General features: G+C 54.5%; 1 protein-coding gene across 4 annotated transcripts in view; it reads right to left on the bottom strand.

Moving 5' to 3' along the window:
- LRP1 (LDL receptor related protein 1) overlaps positions 1-18,636 on the bottom strand; it is a 77,070-nt gene that overhangs the window by 41,791 nt on the left and 16,643 nt on the right. For all 4 annotated transcript variants that reach the window (XM_036894949.2, XM_036894950.2, XM_036894951.2 and 1 more), the window contains exons 7-19: positions 12,074-12,236; positions 11,743-11,965; positions 10,600-10,789; positions 9,997-10,140; positions 8,712-8,948; positions 7,333-7,513; positions 6,258-6,480; positions 4,541-4,742; positions 4,116-4,241; positions 1,857-1,997; positions 1,640-1,765; positions 1,115-1,231; positions 585-665 (exon numbers count right to left, since the gene is read on the bottom strand). In XM_036894949.2, the coding sequence (XP_036750844.2) occupies positions 585-665; positions 1,115-1,231; positions 1,640-1,765; positions 1,857-1,997; positions 4,116-4,241; positions 4,541-4,742; positions 6,258-6,480; positions 7,333-7,513; positions 8,712-8,948; positions 9,997-10,140; positions 10,600-10,789; positions 11,743-11,965; positions 12,074-12,236 (2,154 nt within the window). The remainder of the gene's footprint in view (positions 1-584; positions 666-1,114; positions 1,232-1,639; positions 1,766-1,856; positions 1,998-4,115; positions 4,242-4,540; positions 4,743-6,257; positions 6,481-7,332; positions 7,514-8,711; positions 8,949-9,996; positions 10,141-10,599; positions 10,790-11,742; positions 11,966-12,073; positions 12,237-18,636) is intronic.

The raw sequence follows: 18,636 nt of genomic DNA, 5'->3' as shown, positions 1-18,636 counted from the left end.
CACCCTCTCATATATTTGCCAGGGATAGAGCCACCGGTGCAACATGTCACAATGCCACACAGACACAACCAGAGCCTGGAAACACACACACACACACACACACACACACACACACATACATACATATGGTGATGCCTTGGCCCCTGTGGCTCCAGGCTGACAACACCTGGTCACAGGCTGGCCACCAGGTGGGGTCTCGAGCCTGGAACTGGAGCCTGAAGGGGGCCCCCAGGCCCTCAGGAGATGGGGTTTGCAAGGAGAGGCTCTGCTCTCCTTGCTCTGACCGTCTGGCCCTCCTCGCTTGTCCCCCTCACCCCCAAGCCTCTGCCAGCAGACGGGCAGCTCAGACCCTGCCTGGGGAGGACGGCACTGACAAGCTATAGGCAGGATCTCCCCTCAGTTCATCTTGGTTCCCCAAGGGTGTTTCTGGCTCATCCTCAGTTCTCCCAGCCAACCCAGTGGCGCTCCAGTGACCTGGAGGGAGGCCCTGCCTTGACTCTGAAACCCCTCTGCCTCCCACCGAGGTCCTGGCTGCAGCTTCTGGCTCTCCCAGCACTGGGGGTGGGGAGGAGGTGAGCTCTTACCATTGTCACATCGCCAGTTGATGTTGATGCATCTGCCATTGTTGCAGGTAAACTGAGTCAGGGGGAAACAGGTGGGATAGGCTGTCCAGGAGAAAGAATAGCTGAGTAGGGCTCTCAGGAGTGCACAGCATGATAGCAGGTGGGTACAGGGTCCCTTCCTTAACCAGCAGCCCTCAGTCCGGCCAGGCAGGGGAGGGAAAGCTGAAGGGCAGGGCCTCAGCCTGAGACTCTGCTCATGCATCCCACCCGTGAGGGCAGCCCTTTTTCAGGCTACTGGTTACCAAATACTGGTCCTTGCAGAGTGCTTTTCAGGCCCGGTCACTGCACCCCTACACCAATCCTGTGACATGGGGCTACTATCTGTTATCCCCACTTTGCAAATGAAACTCAGAGGCCACAGAGATGAAGTGACCTGCTCATGGCCACCCAGGTACTAAGTTGCAGGGTCTCTTTAGAGCCCCTGCCCTGGGGCACATCCTCATGGGCTTCCCCTCCCCTGTGCCAGCCCAGCCTTTTGCTGTCTCTCTTACCACATGAGGCTGACTCATCAGAGCGGTCCCCGCAGTCATCATCCAGGTCACAGGTCCAGGAGATGGGGATGCAACGGCCACTGGCACAGGAGAACTGGTTGGGTGGGCAGGTGCGAGCTGGGGACAGGCACAGACGTCAGTGCCCCCAGTCCTGCCCCTGACCTGTCACTCCCTGCCTATCAGGCAGTCTTCCCAAAGCTCTCAAAGCCATTTCTCTTGGTGAAGTTCAAAACCACCTATGTGGTCTCACACTGGATGCTTTGCCCCACCCCTCAAGGGGTCCCTGGCATTCCCCAAGGAGAAGAACCATGCTGCCTTGCCTGTATGTCCAATATAGAGCTGTGCTCTGTCCCCTGCAGGCTCAGGCCTCCCAGACAGCCCCATCCCCCCTAGAAGCTCTTCCCCAACTTAGGGCTCCATCCTTTCTGCCCCAATGCCCCTGCCCCTTCCTTTCCCTTGAGTCCCCTGTGTCTTCCCAAGCTGGGCCTCCCACCCTACCCTGCCAAGGAGCGCTTCCCACCACACCTGAACAGGTGGCATTGGACTCGTCCTCACTATTTCCGCAGTCATTGTCCCCATCACAGAGCCAGCGATTGGGGATGCACCGGTTGTTTTCGCACTTGAATCGGTCGGAAGGGCAGGTGTGCTGATCTGGGGAGGGAACAGGTCTGGGGTCAGCAACAGGCTCTGCCCGCCACCCCCTCAACACTGCCTGCTGTCCATCAGAGGGCTAGTGACTCACGGCAGAGGGCCGGGGCCTCATCACTGTTGTCCAGGCAGTCGTTGTCTCCGTCACACTTCCAGCGCTCCTGGATGCAGCGGCTGTTGGCGCAGGCAAACTCACCCGGCTGGCACTGGGGTGGGGGCACGTAGGATGGGTTCGCTGTGGGCACCACAGGGGTGTGAGGGGAGAGTCAGACACAGATCATGGGACAGTGCTATGCCCTCTGTACCTTCTCGGCTTGTTTTATTATTTTAAAATGATACAGAGGAGTTTTTCCTAGTGCATAATTCTTCATTCTTCCATCTGGGTGAAAACTGCAACTCTTTCTCAAGCCACAGGGTGCTGCTTACTCTAACCCTTCCAGTACTTCCATGAGAGTAAGCAGCTTCCAAGACAGCCTAGAGACCCCCCATATGTTTATCCCTACAGACAGACCACTGCTCACCTCCTCCCTGCCATCTCCACAGACTGCCGATTGGAAGCCACTGGGACCCCCAGGGCCCTGCCCTGGTCCCTGGACTTTTTCCTTCACGGATTCATTTCCTTCACGGATGCATCAACACGAGCAGCAGGAGTGAAAACAAGCCCCAGAGCTCAGCAGGCTCGGCCCTGTCCCCCAGCGCCGTGTGGGCCTGTCCCAGACCCTGCTGCTCTGCGCATAGCCCTTCTGACCCATCTCTCATCCCTGTGCTAATCCCGGAAGCTTCCTGTGGATCCTGGGGGGCTCTTTTCCCTCCCATGGCCTGTACACCACTGGCCTGGAGGTTGGTTGGTATGTGTTGCCTTGCGTCTTGTTACTGCTTTCCACCTGTTCTCCCTCTCTCCACTCAGAAAAATCACCATTGACTTTCACGTTCCTGAACTCTACCACTCTCTACAGCTACAAGCCCCCAGGCCACTCCTTATCATCCTTAAGGGTTTTTAGCTCCTGGCTCAGTGTTACTGTCTCTAAAATCACTCCTGCTTTAATTTTTAGTGATTTCAATGTCCATGTGGATGACTTCCATTGCCCTGGCAACCGAGTCCCCTTCTCTACCAATGCTCTGGGCAGAGAGACCCAGAGGCCCCTCCACCTGGCCTCAAACACTGACTCTTAGCGGTGCACTAAGGCCCCAGTGATCCATTTTCATATTTGTATCCTACTTCATTTCGTAGTATCCTAAGGAAACTGTCCAGAATTTGGGCAGACATGAAGGAGGGAGAAATAGCAGAGCAGGCAATTAAGACACAGGCTCTGAGTCAGACCTCCTAGGTTCAAATCCCTGCTGTAACTCTGAGCCTCAAATTCGTATGTGAATTCAGAATAAAAAAATACCTTCCCTACAGGTATATTTTACGGAGTAAGTAAGTTACTACATGGGAAATGCTTATAACCATGTCAGTGCTCAATAAATGTTAGCTGTGATTATAACAAAAAAACCAGAACCAACCTAAACATCCAACAGTAGAGAAATGGTTGGGTACATTATGGAACATTTACTAAATGGAATATATTTCAGCCATCAGAACTTCTGTGTACGTATTTGGGACACACCACCCAGTGACAAAAGCAGGGAACAGAACAGCATGCGCAGCACAATTCCAGTTAAGTAAAGGTAAATGCGTAGAGAAATGTTTGGGAGGCTGTTCCCCAAAATGTAACAGCGTTATCTGTAGGTGGTGGAATTTGGGGAGACTTGTACTTTTCCTCAGATTTGTCTATACTGTTTACTTTTTACAATGAGCATGACCTACTTTTATTTTTTAAGAAACTAGGATATTTAAAATAATGCAACAATAACACAGTGTGACACGTATGAGCCAAAAAGGGCAGAAGACGGTTTACATACAGCATGGTTACAGCTCTGTAAAAACCAACCATATAACCCACCAAACAGAAAAAGAGTGGTGGTCGGTTTACCACAATGTTAACAATACAGTGGTGTTTGTTGGTGGGATTTGGGCTTTTTCCCTCCTCTCTAATTTCCAATATCTAGAACTATTGTTATATTACTTTAATAATGAGGAATTAAAGGTAAAAGAAGAATATTTTCCTCTTTCCACAGCTGTCCTGCTCATCACTCAGTTTCCCCTAATCACTGTGCCTTCTCAAAGCCTGCTGCCCCTCCCCAAGTCCTCAGCTCCCCTCCTGGCCTCCGGAGGCTTCTCTCACCCCATCCTGTGCCTCCTGTCACCCCTCAGGGCCCTCTTGGCCTCCTTCAACTCTGATGGGACCCTGCGGCCTCCTCCTGCTGGGGTCTGCTCCCTGGCCTCCCACCCTAGCTGGGCCCCTCATACCCAAACAAGTGACACCGTCTGTGTCCAACACCTGGTCCTCGGCGCAGGCACACTGGCGGCTCCCGGGGGTGGCCAGACACAGGCTGCTGCAGCCGCCGTTGTTCACCCGACATTTGTTGGTACCCACTGCAGAGGAGGGATGGCAGGGGGTGGCAGGGGAGGAACAGAGGACAGGAGATGGGTTGTAGCAGGGTCAGGAAAAGCCAGAGAGGGGAGAAGAGAATGGGAAGGAGATACATTAAAGTGAGGAGGCAGAAGGGAAGGAATACTGAGGGGATGATGAGCACATTGAAGAAGAGATGCAGATGTGGGGCAGGAAGGGAAAAGGAGTACAGAGCCAAAGTGGGCAGGGGGTGCCTTCATCCTGAGGAGTCTTATCCCCGACCTAGGTCCTATCCCATCAGCAGCCCTAGTCCCAGGGGTACCTTGCTGCTGCTGGGCATCATACATGCGGATCTCAAAGATGGGGGGCCGCTCGCTGCGCAGAAGAGTCACAGTGGGAGGTGCGCCACCTGTGCCCCGTTCCAAGCGGTAGACACTGCCACTCCGGTACTCGGTCCAGAAGAGGTAGTTGCCGTGGTGACACAGACCAAAGGCATGGTTCAGCTCAGGACCCTCATACACAATCTAGGCATGGAGGGAAGGTTAGTAAGGAGCTGGGGACAACAAGGTCCCTGGGAAAGGCCTGGGGGGAATCACTGTTTTGTACACTCATTTGCCCATGTCCTGAGTGGGGGTCCTGTTTCTCCCATTAGCCTAGGAGCCCCTGACGGTGACAGATTTTCACATAGTGAGATGCCAGACCCTGTACCCAGCAGGATGCTGATGGTGAACTTGTCCATACTACTCTCTCTTGGGCCCATTCATATTCATTCACATCCCTCCAACACAAGTGTGTGCACACATGTGTATGTGTACATGCACATGCACACACAGAGTACAGGGCAGAGCCAGAATTCATCCGTTCATTTCTTCATCCAACAAACATTTGCAGGATCTATTAAGGGCCAAGCTGTGTAGACACTAAAGAGTGAAGGAGACATGGCCCCTGCCCCGGAACTGCCCACTGTCTCGTGGAAGGCACACGTTGTATTCCAGGGTGGAAGAGACGTAGGGACAATATCCTAGTGGAGGTGGCCGCTGAGCAGCGTGCCAGGTGGGGAGGAGCCAGGGTGGAGGTGGAAGGAACTGCAGAGCAGTGGCATAAGGCTGTCTGCTGTTGCTTATTCAAAGTGTTGGGATGCATGGAACAGGCGGAGAAATACAGCAGTAAAGATAGGGGCCATATTAGGAAGGGGCTTACATACCTTGGAAAAACTCAGTCCACCCACCTAGACATGCCCATGACTCATGGAGCATGTAGCCGCCCAAATGCACACATAGGCTGTCTCCCTGCATCTTGCACTTGTACAGAGGCAAACAGCACAGGCACACACCAACGTGCTCACAGATACCAACATGCTCACAGACACTAACGTGCCCATAGACACCAATGTGCCCGCACACACCAACGTGCTCACAGACACCACTGTGCCCACAGATACCAATGTGCCCTCACACACCAACATGCCTGCACACAGCGTGCTCAGACACCAATATGCCCAGTCACCATCTCACAGACACCAACGCACCCACCACACCAGTGTGCCCACCACACCAACTGCTCACACACACCAACGTGCCCACACACACTGTGCCCACCACACCAATGTGCTCACACACACCAATGAGCTCACACATACCAATGTGCCCACCACACCAATGTGCTCAGACACCAACGTGCCCACACACACCAATGCGCCCACCACAACACCAACATGCTCACAGACACCAACGCACCCACCACACCAATGTGCTCACAGACACCAGTGTGCTCACATACACCAACGTGCCCACACACACCAGCACGCCCACAGACAATGCACATACAGATGGACTCTAATAGAGGTGATCCTCAGCTAACATGACATGTGGTGCTCAAGCACACAAATGACACGCCCATAGGTATGTAGGGAAGTACATGTGAAGCACACAGGCTGGACACACATGTAGACTCCCACATTTTCACATACAGAGCCTCATGTACATGTAAAAACGGTCTAGCAATGCCTGTGGGAACACACACAGTGCATGCCGGCCCACCTTCCGGTCTGTGCCATTGAGCAATATGGTCTCGATGCGGTCATAAAATGCGTCCACCCAGTAAAGGCGCCCAGCTGGGATGTCCAGGCTCAGCCCATTGGGCCAGAGCACCGTCTTAGAGGTGACAAAGATGTCACGGTGTGAACCGTCCATCCAAGCCCTCTCCAGCCGCCCTCGCCGACTGTCCTTGGGGTCCTCTTCCCAGTCTGTCCAGTACATCCACCTGTGGGCAGAGACTAGTCAGCACTGTGTGGGCCAGCCCTGCCATCAATATCCTTGTGCTCCCTATCCATGTGTGCATCTCAGAGCCCCTCACAGCGGTCCTCCTACCCTGCTCAGCCCCGGGCCCACACACTTCATTCACTCATTCCTCCACTCAACAAGTTATTTGTTGAACACCTACTGTGATCTGGGCACTTGGGACTTGGCGGAGACCAAGGCAGGCAAGGCCCTGCTCTCCTGGAGCTCACATCCTACCCAGGGAGACAGACAAGAAACAAGTCCACCCAGGTCACATACATGGGAGTGACAAAAGCCAGAGGGCCGTGAAGCAGGGTGACGGCCTGGAGAGTGACTGGGCAGCAGGTAGGGAAGGCCTCTCTGAGGAGGAGACATCTGAGCTGAATGTGACCACGGAGAAGCAGCTAGACCTGTAAATACCTGGGATTTCCCAGCAGGGGAACTCTTAGAGCAGAAGCCCCAGTGCAGGAGGGGCTGGGGTGTTTAAGGAACAGGCAGCAGCAGAGGGGACAGAATTGTCAAGGGCCGGAAGTGAGGTGCAGACAAGCTGCAGGCAGACCCTGTTGGACCCAGGCTGCTAAGGACGTGGGTCTCACCTTGAGGGTAAGGGAGGCCCTGGGAGGGCTCTGAGCTGGGTGTGGCTGGATCAGGTTTCTAGGCATATGTGTGAGGCTGGGCTCCCACTGCCCGCAAGACAGGCACACCTTGCCCTTTCAGCCTCCAGTTACTGCCTCAGCAGCCTGCCTAGGCTGCCCTTCCCTGTTCACGCTCTCATCCCCCAGTCTGAGACCACACAGTCCCGGCTCCCCCAACCCACAGTGCTGGGAGGACTCACCCATTGAGTGGGTCCACCACGATAGCCCGGGGGTGTGTCATTTTGCCTTCAATTAAGGTCTTGCGGGTCTGAGCAGCTTTCTCCAGCCTGGCCACGCTGATGGTCTTCTTGGGCCCATCATCCGTCCAATACAAATTGTCCCCCATCCAATCCACAGCCACACCCTCCACATTATGGATGCCTGTGGGGAAGGAAGGGGGCCATGCCAGAGAGCCTCACAGGCTCAAAACTGCCTGCCTCTGGCCCTCAGGGCACAAGCACCTTTGAACGACTTAGCAAATGAAGTGCAGGGAGCATCCTGCGCCCTAGATGGTAGCCGGGATGGGGATGGGAGGTTGGAGGAAGGGGCCAAGGAAATCATTTGTGCTGAGGCACAGCCACTCAAAGCTGCCATGGCAGCCAGTAGGCCTATGTGACAGAAGTGGGCTCTCATGTGAGGGCACATCTGGGCCTGAGCTATGGTGGACAGCTGGAGAAATGTGCACGTGGTCCACGCACAAGTGTGACGCCATGTCCCTGGCCTAAAATTCCCGAGCTAACAAAATGAATAAATTAGGAAATGATTTTCCACTTAGCCAAAGGCTTCATCTTGAGTTTAAATAGCAGTTCCCCTGATATAGGGAATCCCGATCTTTTCCTGATGAGGAGCTACTTTTGATTTCCCCTAAGTCTTATGATCGCTGACTGCAGAGGTTCTCTGACTGCAGAGGTTCTCTGAGCCACAATGGGGGTGGGGAGCAGTAACTGGTGTCAGCCACTGACTGGTTAGGGAGCTCTATCTTGGGCCTGGAGTGCAGATTGGGCATTCCTAACATCCTGCAGGGAAGGGGCAGAACTCAGGGGCTCAGAACCTCCACACAGATGGATATTCAGAAGACAATGCACTGCTGACCTGCCCGAGCAGCTTAGGGGGGAAACCCGGATTCAATTCACAAAACACAATTTTCTTGGGATGTGTAAGGGTGTAGCTTTTGGCAGATGTGAGGTCTGGCTGCACAGACCTTGTGAGTGCACATGTGGGTTGGTGTGCCTGCTCCAATTCAAGGCCTCAGGCCGCTCCAGGGCTGTGGGCTAAAGGCAGCTCTGGGGCTCAGAGCCAAGGTAGAGAGACCCTGAGTTTTCCCAAGGACTGGAAAGGACAGCCCACACTGCCCAACCCATCCATCCTTCTGACTCTTTCGGCTAAGCCAAGAAGGGGGTCACAAAGGGGTCAATCTGTCTATCCCCTCATCTCCATGCCAACTAGCCAGTCAGCAGAGGACTGTCTGTGTGGAGAGGGCACTGAGAAAGAGAGGCCTAAGCCTCAAATGGTTCCCACCCCAGGTCAGCTGCATCTCCTGGGAGTCCTGTGAGCACACCTCCCACTTTGGGGGTCTTACCGTCCTTGAGGATGGTCTCCCGCTCTGTGCCATCGATCTTCTGTCGGCCAATGAGGTAGCTGGTGGTGTCGGCAAAGTAGATGAAGCCGGTCTCAGCATGGAAGTCCAGGGCCCGGGGGTTCATGAGGTTCTCGATGGGGATCATGTGCTCGTCCGGGACCTTGGCCCCCATATCCATACCCCGGATGATGCCTGGCCGGCCCTTGCCATACACAAGGAACAGTTCGTGCTCTGGCTCTAGAGTAGGCATGGGAGGGGCACAAAGTCAGGTTCGTCATGCATGCAGTCACCACCCGGCCTCGAGGCTGTGGCTCAAGGGACTGCAATACCCTGGCTGTACTGGGTCAGAGGACACAGTGGTGGCAGGGCTTGTGCGGTCTTACCTATGTACCCTAGGGTGGGAAACGGGGCAAGAACAGCAAGTAGCACATTTTCAGTTAAGTGCCCACAGCTTAGTCGTGAAATTTGTGTCCCAAATATGTTGGAATTTGATCACTTTTGACCACTTCCTCTGCCACCATCATGGTGTAAGCCACATACCTTCTTGCCTGCCACTGAAATAACCTCCTGCCCAACCTCCACCCAGCAGTCAGCACAAACTTTCTTCAAATGTGAATCAAATCATATCACTTCTCTGCTCAAAAGCCAAGAGCTTCTCATCCCAGTTAGAATGTAGCCCAGCCTCTCTCCTTTGCTTCCCCTCACTGAGCCGGCTCAGCCCCCGGTCCTCCAGCCGGCAAGCTTGTGCGGGCCTCAGAGCCCTGGCAATGCAGATTCCCTCTGCCAGAAATGGTCTTCCTTCAGGTAATCACACGGGCCACTTCCTCACTTCAGAGACAGCTCAGCTCAAATTCACCTCTGCAAAGAACCCTTCTTTGACCCTCCGTCTCAAATGCAGCCCTGCTGTCTCCATTAACTCTCTGCTCCACTGTATTTTCTCCCTAACACCTGCCACCGCCTGCTAGACTGTGAGCTCCACGAGGTCAGAGACCATCTACCTTGTTCACTGCTGACTCTCATTGCCAGGACAGTGCCAGACACACAGTACATGCTCACTATGTGCTTGTTGTATGAGTGAAGGGATGAATGCAGGAGCGGGCCAGTTTACAGCCTTGGGTGGAGCCTGTTCTCAGATGTGGGCTCAAGTTCTGTCTCTGCCCCTCAATAGTGGCGAGACTGTGGGTAAACTCCTTTGTCTCTCTGCATCTCGGAAGCAGCTGAACTGTGGGGAGTAGATACAGACACCCTCTCCTCATCTCATGCATGCCCCCCCACCATCACTCACTCTTGCATGACTTCCCATCGCTGCCCAGGCTAAAGCCGGAGCGGCAGCGGCAGGTCCTCGCTTTGTGGCTGTTGGCCAGCAGGCAGATGTCGGAGCAGCCACCTGGCTTCCCGTACTGGTCATCCTCACAGGCATGGCTTCTCACTGCGGGTGGGTGGGGAGCTGGTCAGGACCTGTCAGAGCCCTGCACAGGCCTTGAGAAGGCTTCCAGGAGTCTGACCACACTCCCTCCTGTTGTGGTCTTTGTGCCTCTTATCCCATCTGAAGACTGGAAGCCACAGGGCTAGGATTCCTCTGCTCCTCCACAGCCTAATCTCAGACTCCAGGCTGGGGGCTTCCATGACCCGGAGAGAGAGTCCCACCATTGCGCATGGCCAGTTGCTATTACTTTAGACCAGCCAGCGAGCTGGAAGGGGGGAATCTCTGTCCTGAGCAGAATGGCGGCAGGGTCTCTGTGGGCTAGGACTTGGAGACCAAGGGGTAGGAAGAGGCTGGCAGTGGAAGCTTAAGGGCAAAGGGAGATAGTCTGTGTGGATGGTGCGAGAGGCGGTCATGATGTGAGAGAACAGGAGGGCTCTGGGGGGACTGTGGGGCCCTGCTCACCTTGGGGCTGCCGCCGCTGGTGGTAGATATGGAGTGCACCACCCTTGTCCACACGGGTGACAACCTGGTAGTCAGTGCTGTTGAAGCGGTTTACCCGGATTACGCTTGTCTTCTGCTGGGCGTTGGCATTGTCCGAGTTGGTGGCATAGAGATAGTTCTCAAACACCGTCAGGCCATACAGATGCTCGATCTGGATGGGCAGGCAGGAATGGTCAACGAGAACGGAGAAGGGGCTCACCCACCTGCCCCTGCAGAGCCCCTCAGCTTCCCATCTGAACTTCGTTGTCTGCATTCCCAAATTCATCCTGTAGTCATCTGACTGTGCTCACCCCATCTCCTCTGGCTGGATTCTTCTGCTCTTGAGGTCTTTGCCCATCAAAATCCCACTCATCCTTCACAAAGTGGCTCTTTGAAGAGCTTGAAGAATGTTCCAACCAGAGATGGTCTCTCCTTCCACACTGTGTCTCTCCACTGTTCTCCACTAGTGATTTGTAAACTCAGTCCACCCACTCTGCTCAAACTTCTTGAGGCAGGAACCATGTCCTCCACAGAATCAGGCCCACAGGAGGTGACAGAACGCTTTTGGACTGAATTGGAGTTGAGCCCTAAACTCTGTTCATAGAGAATGCTCTTAGCCCAACTCCAGACCTCAGCTTTGGGAGGGTGGAGAGGACAGATCTGCCCCAGGCAAACCCTGCAGCAGTCCCTGCTACTCACATAACTTACCAAAATGACTGACTGTCCTAGTTTGTCCAAGGCTAGGGGATTTGCTGGGTCATAGGAGTTCCAAGGCTAACACTGGGATAGTCCCTGGCAAACAGGGATGGTGGGGCACCCTCATTCTTCCAGAATGGCAGTGCCATCTCTGAGCTAGGAAGGCTTCTAGTCTAGGTTCAAAGGCTTTTTCCCACTGTGTAGCTTCAGGCAAATCGCTTAATATCTGTGAACCCTGCTTTTTCCATCTGCCAAAAAGAAACGGAGCCACCTGCCTGCTCATCAATCAGATGAGAAAAGGTACCTCTGAAATAACTGGTCTCCTCTCAGTGGAAGCCACATCCTCTCCTGTCTCCCAAGAATTGATGCCTACCACCCTCTCCACTGGAAGGCCTAGAGAATGGTCCCCTGCAAAGGCTTGCTCCTCACCAGGATGCCCTGGATGATGGTCTGCCGGCCCTTGCCCTCATAGTCCACCACCTCGATGTAGTCCAGGTAGGCATCGGCCCAGTAGACGAGGCGGCTGACCAGGTCCAGAGTGATGCCATGAGGAAACACAATCTTGCTGTCAACCAGCTTGGTGCGGTTCTGCCCATCCATGTCACAGCGCTCCACCTTTGGGATCTGCCCATAGTCAGTGAAGAACACCTTCCTGTGGGCATAGGGCATGCTAATGAGGCCTGCACACTGGGACCCTCCCTTCCACTGTAGCCTCTGCTTCCCCACTTCCAGGGCCAGAGCCCCTGCCTGCTCCTCTTACCCCATGGCAGGGTCCAGTGCAATGCCCTTGGGGTTGTAGAGCTCCAGGTCTAGCAAAGTAACACATGTGTCCCCATTTCGGTTGCAGACAAAGATCCTATCATCGATGTCATCCACAAAGTAGAAGTTGCCCGTCAGCCAGTCGATGGCCATCTGTTCCACATCTAGAGAGTGTGAATGAAAGAGCTATAGGGGGAGGTCCTCCCACAGATATACCCACCCCTTGTGGGTGCAGCACCCACCCCTGGAAGCCTACTTCTGTCGGGGTGCCCTCCTTCACCTTTCAGACTATGGTGATCTCTTCTGAGCTGCTATGGGAGGTGCCAGCAACAGGATATTTCACCTTGCATTTGTGCCATCTTTCCAACTACCTAGTCTCTCTGAAGAGAAGTAAGTCTCCTCCCACACAGCCTGGCTCCCCACGCCAAGCTCAGGGTGGCCACGCAGGGGCTCTGGGTAAGTGCTGGCTGGCTGGTTGATGGGCAGCCTTACCCCTAACCTCACTGTGAACAGGACCATCTTCTTGAGGTGCCAACAGGTGGCGAAGACAGGTCCACTGGCTCATTCCAGTATATTTTGAAACAATCTGCTCTTACTTGAGATAAGAGCCCTCAGGCTAACTGAAATGTCACACATCTTTGCTTTGGGCTGGAATTTCATCAACCTTATGTGGTAAGTCAAGGCATGTTGACAACATGCTAGCTAGGCATGTTGCATGACTTAAAAAAATGGAAAAGCAGAGCACTCATCAGTAAATCCAATTTGAGGGGATTTGTCAAAAAATGGGCCACAGGCAGATGTAAAAGTGAAGGCCCGTGGTGGCAAAAGGTGGAACCAGTGACATGGGCCAAACTTCCTCCACTCTCCACAGTTCCTCTGTTTCTTCAATGTCCCTATTGTTCAACCATCTCGTGTTGGGGTGGGTGGGGGGCTAGAAGCGTAGAATAAGCTACAGGGCTGGAGGAGAGCACATAGGTGAAGGGCTATAAAAGGACTCTGAATGTAAACCGAGGCAAGGCTCAGAGGGAGAGCTTCAGAAGGGGAGGTTGAGGAGAATGGAGACCAGGTGCCCACAGCCCATCTCCACCATCTGTGGAGGAGCCGAAGAAGCCAAGAGGGCTGAGGAGAGTAGGGGTGGGGCAAGGGCAGAGGGAGCCTAGGGGGCAGGGAGTATGGCAGCAGGGACCCCTGCTGGCCCCCTAAGGGCTTTTATTCTCTAGGACCCGTTGGCTCCCATACACCCACTGCCCCCTCCAACTACCACCATCAGAGGTGATGTCACTTGCAAACTGGGAAATTCCCAAGACAGCGACTCCCTGGGACCTCTGCCTTGCACTCCACCTCACCCATTTCCCCAACAGGTAAAAAAATATTTGGACGACCTGCCTTCAGCTGAAACCTACCCAAACTACCCCACACCCAACCCCTCAGGGATGACTCCGCATCCACACAGCTACATTTATAACGACTAGGCGCTTTGCTCAACCTCTGCCTAATTTCCCTTCTCCCCACAAGGATTCAGGGTCTGTTTCCTAACAGTTGGTGGGGGTGGGGGGGCAAAAGGAACAGCTCCCAAGAAACTTGGCTAGGCCCTGACACTGACTCACAGTCACAGGACTTCGGCTGGGGGAGGAGGGGCATGAGCCAATTTGAGGCTCTCATCAAACTAGTTTCCTCTTCAGTTCCCCGTTAAACCCCACTCCACGATGACTGGAGAAAGAGGTCACAGGGAAGAAGTGTAAGTGCTGACACAGCCCCGAACCCAGCCACTCTCTCTGGGCCCCGGTTCTTCCCCACCCTGACACAGGGAGCACTGGGGGGTATGGGTCCCAGGCCACATAGGAAGAGGGCGATCAAATTGCCCCCAACACTTACCACAGAAAAAACAGATTAAAATGCCTCTGCTGGGCTGCCTCCAGAGAAAACCAAATCCCCAAGGTAGGGTTAGGGTGGGGGCTGCTGCAGCCCCAGCAGGCAAAAAAGGTTGAAAGGCAATAGGGCTGTGTGCCCTCTACTAGGTGGGCACGATGGGGGGCCTGCTGGCATGCATACGACTTCACCACAAAGCTGTTTGCCCAGCGCCAGCTGGTGCAGCTGCGTCCTTCTCTCTGGCTTCCTGAGGCTGCCCTGAGTCACTGCCCAGCTCCAGGGCTGGCAACACCCTGCCCCTGCCCCTGCTCACCCCCACACTACCACCCTGCTCAGCAAGAGGGGAACAGGAAGAAATCTGGGGCTGTCTGATGCCCCCATCCCAGGTGCAGCTCCACATACTGTGGCAGACCTTTGGGCCTCCCTCCTGGCCTGGGTTCCCCGCCAATTCTGGGAAGTAAGGCAGAGAGACCATCCTTGCTCTCAGATATTTACCCTTGGCTGGTCTCTGCTTCCACCTCCCAAAGGCCAGGCAGGGCCCCACTCAGCAGGCCGGTGAGGAATTGGCAAGAATGAGAGTCCCCAGCCTGGCCTGGCCTCGCCTTTGGTATTTTTGCAGCTGGAGACTATTAGTTGCAAGCAAAAATCCTTTGTTATCCAACCCCACTCCACCACATTATTTTCCTCTCAAAGTCCAGATTCCTCTGCCTGCCCCACCATACACACGCACACACTCACACGCACACATCCACTTAGCCACACCTACCACTCCAAGGCCAGTTTGGAGAGATGGGCTTAAATTGGGACAGGGCACTTCCCTCCCAGGCTCCCACACAGGCAGTGACCCGGCCACTGCCCCCTGTCCTGTGGCATTGGCCCAGAGGACCCGAACGTTATGGCCCATGGCCCTGCATGGCCAGAGGGTAGCTATGGCAGGGCTGACCCACCCCTGAGCGCTCACCAGAGGGCTCTGGCCAAGGGCATCAAATCCTGAAAAGAGGAGTATCCAGGGCAAACCCAAGGGGAGGGATGCTGGGTTGTAGGAGGGGTTTGAGGGGGTCTGGGGGCCCAGGAGCCAGGAATTCCAGCATAGAGAATAAGGTTTGTAAGCTGGGAGGGGAACAAGACAGAGGACAGACCACAGCCTGCCTGCGATGTCACAAAGGACTTTCAGTTCCAGGCCCCAAAATAGACCTGGGGTGTATGTTTACAACTGCAGAACCCTCCCTGAAGCCCCCACAGCCCCAATGCTCAGCCCTCTGCACTTGCCACAACTCCAGGTTTTCTCAACTTCTCCATCATTCCACACTGTGCAAGAGGCATTTCCCTAAATAGTGGCTGCTTTCCCTAAAACAACACTCCCCCCATTCCCAAGACCCTAGCTTCAGAGGCGGAACTCCAGTCACTCTCCCTAAAATCATCTGGGGGAAGCAGGGGGCCTTTGTGCCCTGAGGAAATACCACCCAACACATTTGCACACCCGAAGACTGTAGGACAGGGCACGAGGTGAGGAAGGAGAATCCCATGCCCACCATAACCACATTCCTATCTGGCTCTTCGTCCAGGAAACCTCCCACATCTCCCCTCACTCTGCTTGTCTAGTCGGGCTCTGCACACTGACAGACTGGATTGAACCCTGTTCTGTCACCTTCCAACAGTGGCTATGGGCAAGTTATTGAGTGTCCGAGTCTCAGTTTGCTAATTGTGCGATGGGACGGTGCATTAACAGCACTTAGCACAGTCCTGAGCACAACGGCCACCCCACAAATGGGTACTGTTGTTCACGTCATCCTCCCTCACCTCATCCCCATCCTTCCCTACCTTCTCCACCAAGGTACGCTCTGTGCCTGCAGCCAGGGCCCTGTGGCCTCCAACTAAAGATGGGATCTCCAGAGAGCAGTTTGGGGCTAACACCCATTATCCTCAAGCCTCAGCCCAGGCCCCCAGAAGGAGTGTTCTGTCCCACAGGCTCCCAGAAGCTCAGAAGTGCCTTTTATCACAGCTTGTTTACCTGCCCACAGGCACTGAGAGGGCAGGGTGCTGTCTTTCATCTCTGTCTCCAGCGCCTGACACACAGGTACTGATTCATTCAACAAATATTTGTTGAGTACTTAGTCCTCACTCAGTTAGTTGAGCTAGACATGGGACATCACTTTTTCCCTTCCCTTCTATGGCCAGGATCCTCCTTCTCTGGCCTTGGGACACCCCAAGACAGAGGGAGAAGGTGTCTGGTGATCCTCCTGCTTGTCCCAGTCACTCAGGGATCTCACCCCCAGGGCTGGGGGAACTGATGAAGAGCCTGGGACCTTAGCAGCTGGGGAAGAGACCGCCAGGCAGGCCCAGCAGAAGCTTTGCTAAGCGGCACATCTTCACGCTCCTGTTTCCTGCTGGGTCCTGACTTTAGCTCTTCTTGTTCCTGCACAAAGTCCAGAGCTCAGCCACACCTTGTCACCTCTGTCCTGAGCCCCCTTGCTGCCCTGCTTGTGCTGGCTGGCCATGGTCCACAAAGGCTTCAGTCCTGGGTCCTGGGGATCAGACGCAGGATTCTGCAGCTCTGATTCAGACCAGAACCAGGGTTTTCCTGCTATTGAGAAATCCTTGCTGGACTCTTAAAATTCTCTCTTGCTTAAATTCCTCCCTTTGGCTTAAGCAGGGAAGGGGAGCAAGCAGGCTGGGTGGAGTGGGAACTTCAAGGAGACAGCGGGGGAGGAGAAGCCAGGGCCGGCCTGGCCAGGGAGAAGAGAAGGGCTGTGAAATGATTGGGAAACTGAGAAGGGAAGGGAAGCCAAAGTCCCAGTATGCCGGAGGCGCAATGCCAAAAGAGTGGCTGGTGAATGCCCCCCAGGAGTCTGACACTCTGTAGGTGAGGAAGGCCAAGGAAGGGAGTGGCTGGCTTTCACATACAAAGTCTGGGAGTGTTCTGTAGGCACAGGGTGGGAGGCTGAGAGGGCCTGGGGTGCCCAGTTCAGTGGAAGGTAGCTCCCCTTCCAGCCAGGGTGCTGGTTCATCAGACTCAGAGGGGCTATTCTCTGCCTCCCCTCTAGACAAATGATTTCCTGTTGTGATTTTAAGTGCACATACACACAAAGGAAAGAGGGAGGGAAAAGTGAAGTTGGCCAGCTGGACTTGGGGACCCGTTTCACAACTGTGCTGCCTGCAGCCTAGGGAGGAGCTCTTCTAGGCTTCCCTGCCTACCTCCTCCTTCCCCACGCAGCATGGCATAAGGAAGACATCCTGGGGTCCCTCTGGGCTCCCCAGATCATCCCTTCATACACAGTCCAAGACTAAGTGACTCCAGCAAACCTTATTTCCTTCAGGGCTTCTGTTTGCAGCATGAGAACTGCCCCTCACACACACATACCTTCCCAGGGCCCCCTCCCACGTCTGTCCTCCTTCTTTCCACAGAGAACACACGTGAAAAGCTAAAGGAGGGTGGATCAGAGGCACACAGCCTAGGAAATGCAGGGCAAGAGGGGGGTTGGCAGGCTTGACCTCCAGCCCTGCTTGGGGCAGCCCTGCAGGGCGCTGGGTGGGGCCTGAGGTTCCTTGAGAGGTTGGTCAGAGGTTGGGGATGGGGGAGCAGCGCAGGCCTGGCTCAGGTACTACCAGGTCCGTTGACTCCTCTGGGCCTCAGTTTCCAGAACATCAGTCTTTCGTGTATCACCTTCAAAATGCTTGATATGTTTACATACAGCTTACACACTATTTCTTTACATCAACGCACTTTTCTTATTTTGTTGCATCCTAGCCAATCTATAAAATAACAGATTTGACATGCTAGTTATAGGAGTGTTCTAATAGGTATTAAATAAAAGCAAAACTGGAACAATAAAGAATGTGTGTCCACCACATACGACGTAAAGTCAAGGCACCCCCTGCTCTGGGAAAGGCAGTATTCAGAACTGGAGGTCAGCCTCGGTCCTCCCTAAAGGTCCTCTGGCTCTCATCACCATGTTCTCCAGCAATGGTGGAATTGGGGTCCTCAGAGACCTCCCTGTCCTGCTGGGGAAGGCTGGGCCCTGGTATCACATTTCATGAGGGAGGGGAAGAGATGAGGACTGAGTCCTCAGGACCCTCCCAGTCTGGGCCATGAAAGCCAAGGGCTGGCTGCGGGAAGAAAGGCTGGTAGCCCAGCTCAGCCAAGGAGGCAGGTACACACGCACTCACACACATACATGAATATGCTGGTCAGTGAGTCCCTCAACTCTTGAATAGAAACAGGAGCTGGGATGAAGCCTGGAAAAGCAGGCGCTGCGATGGAGCTGCTCCTTGAAGCTGTGCCACCCGCCGCAGGGCACTGGAGGGGCCCTTCGGGCACAGGGACTCAGAGCAGGTCTGGCACACACATGCCCCAGGATCCATGTGAAACAGGCTCACTTCCTGGCCTCCTTCCTTCTTTCTAGTCTATTTCTGTTTTTAGAGTTTTCTTTGGGGCAGGCTCCCCTACTTCCCATGTCAGCAGGGGAGCTTCCTTCTGCCTCTTGGCCTCTCTCTGCCTCTTGGCCTCTGGGCATCAGCACCTCTCAGGGGTTAGACTCCTCCCTCCAGCCCAGGGTCCAAGGGAGGTCACAGCCATAGCCAGGAATGGGATTGCAGTGAGGGCTCCCCCACCCAAGAACAGAGAGAAAGCAGCAGCCTTTCTTCTTCATCCCACTTGGGGAGCTAATTACAGGCCAGCAGCCCTGTGTGCAGGTG

Source organism: Manis pentadactyla, chromosome 10 (assembly GCF_030020395.1).
Source record: "Manis pentadactyla isolate mManPen7 chromosome 10, mManPen7.hap1, whole genome shotgun sequence".
NCBI lineage: Eukaryota > Metazoa > Chordata > Mammalia > Pholidota > Manidae > Manis > Manis pentadactyla.
This window is presented reverse-complemented; position numbering and strand designations above follow the sequence as displayed.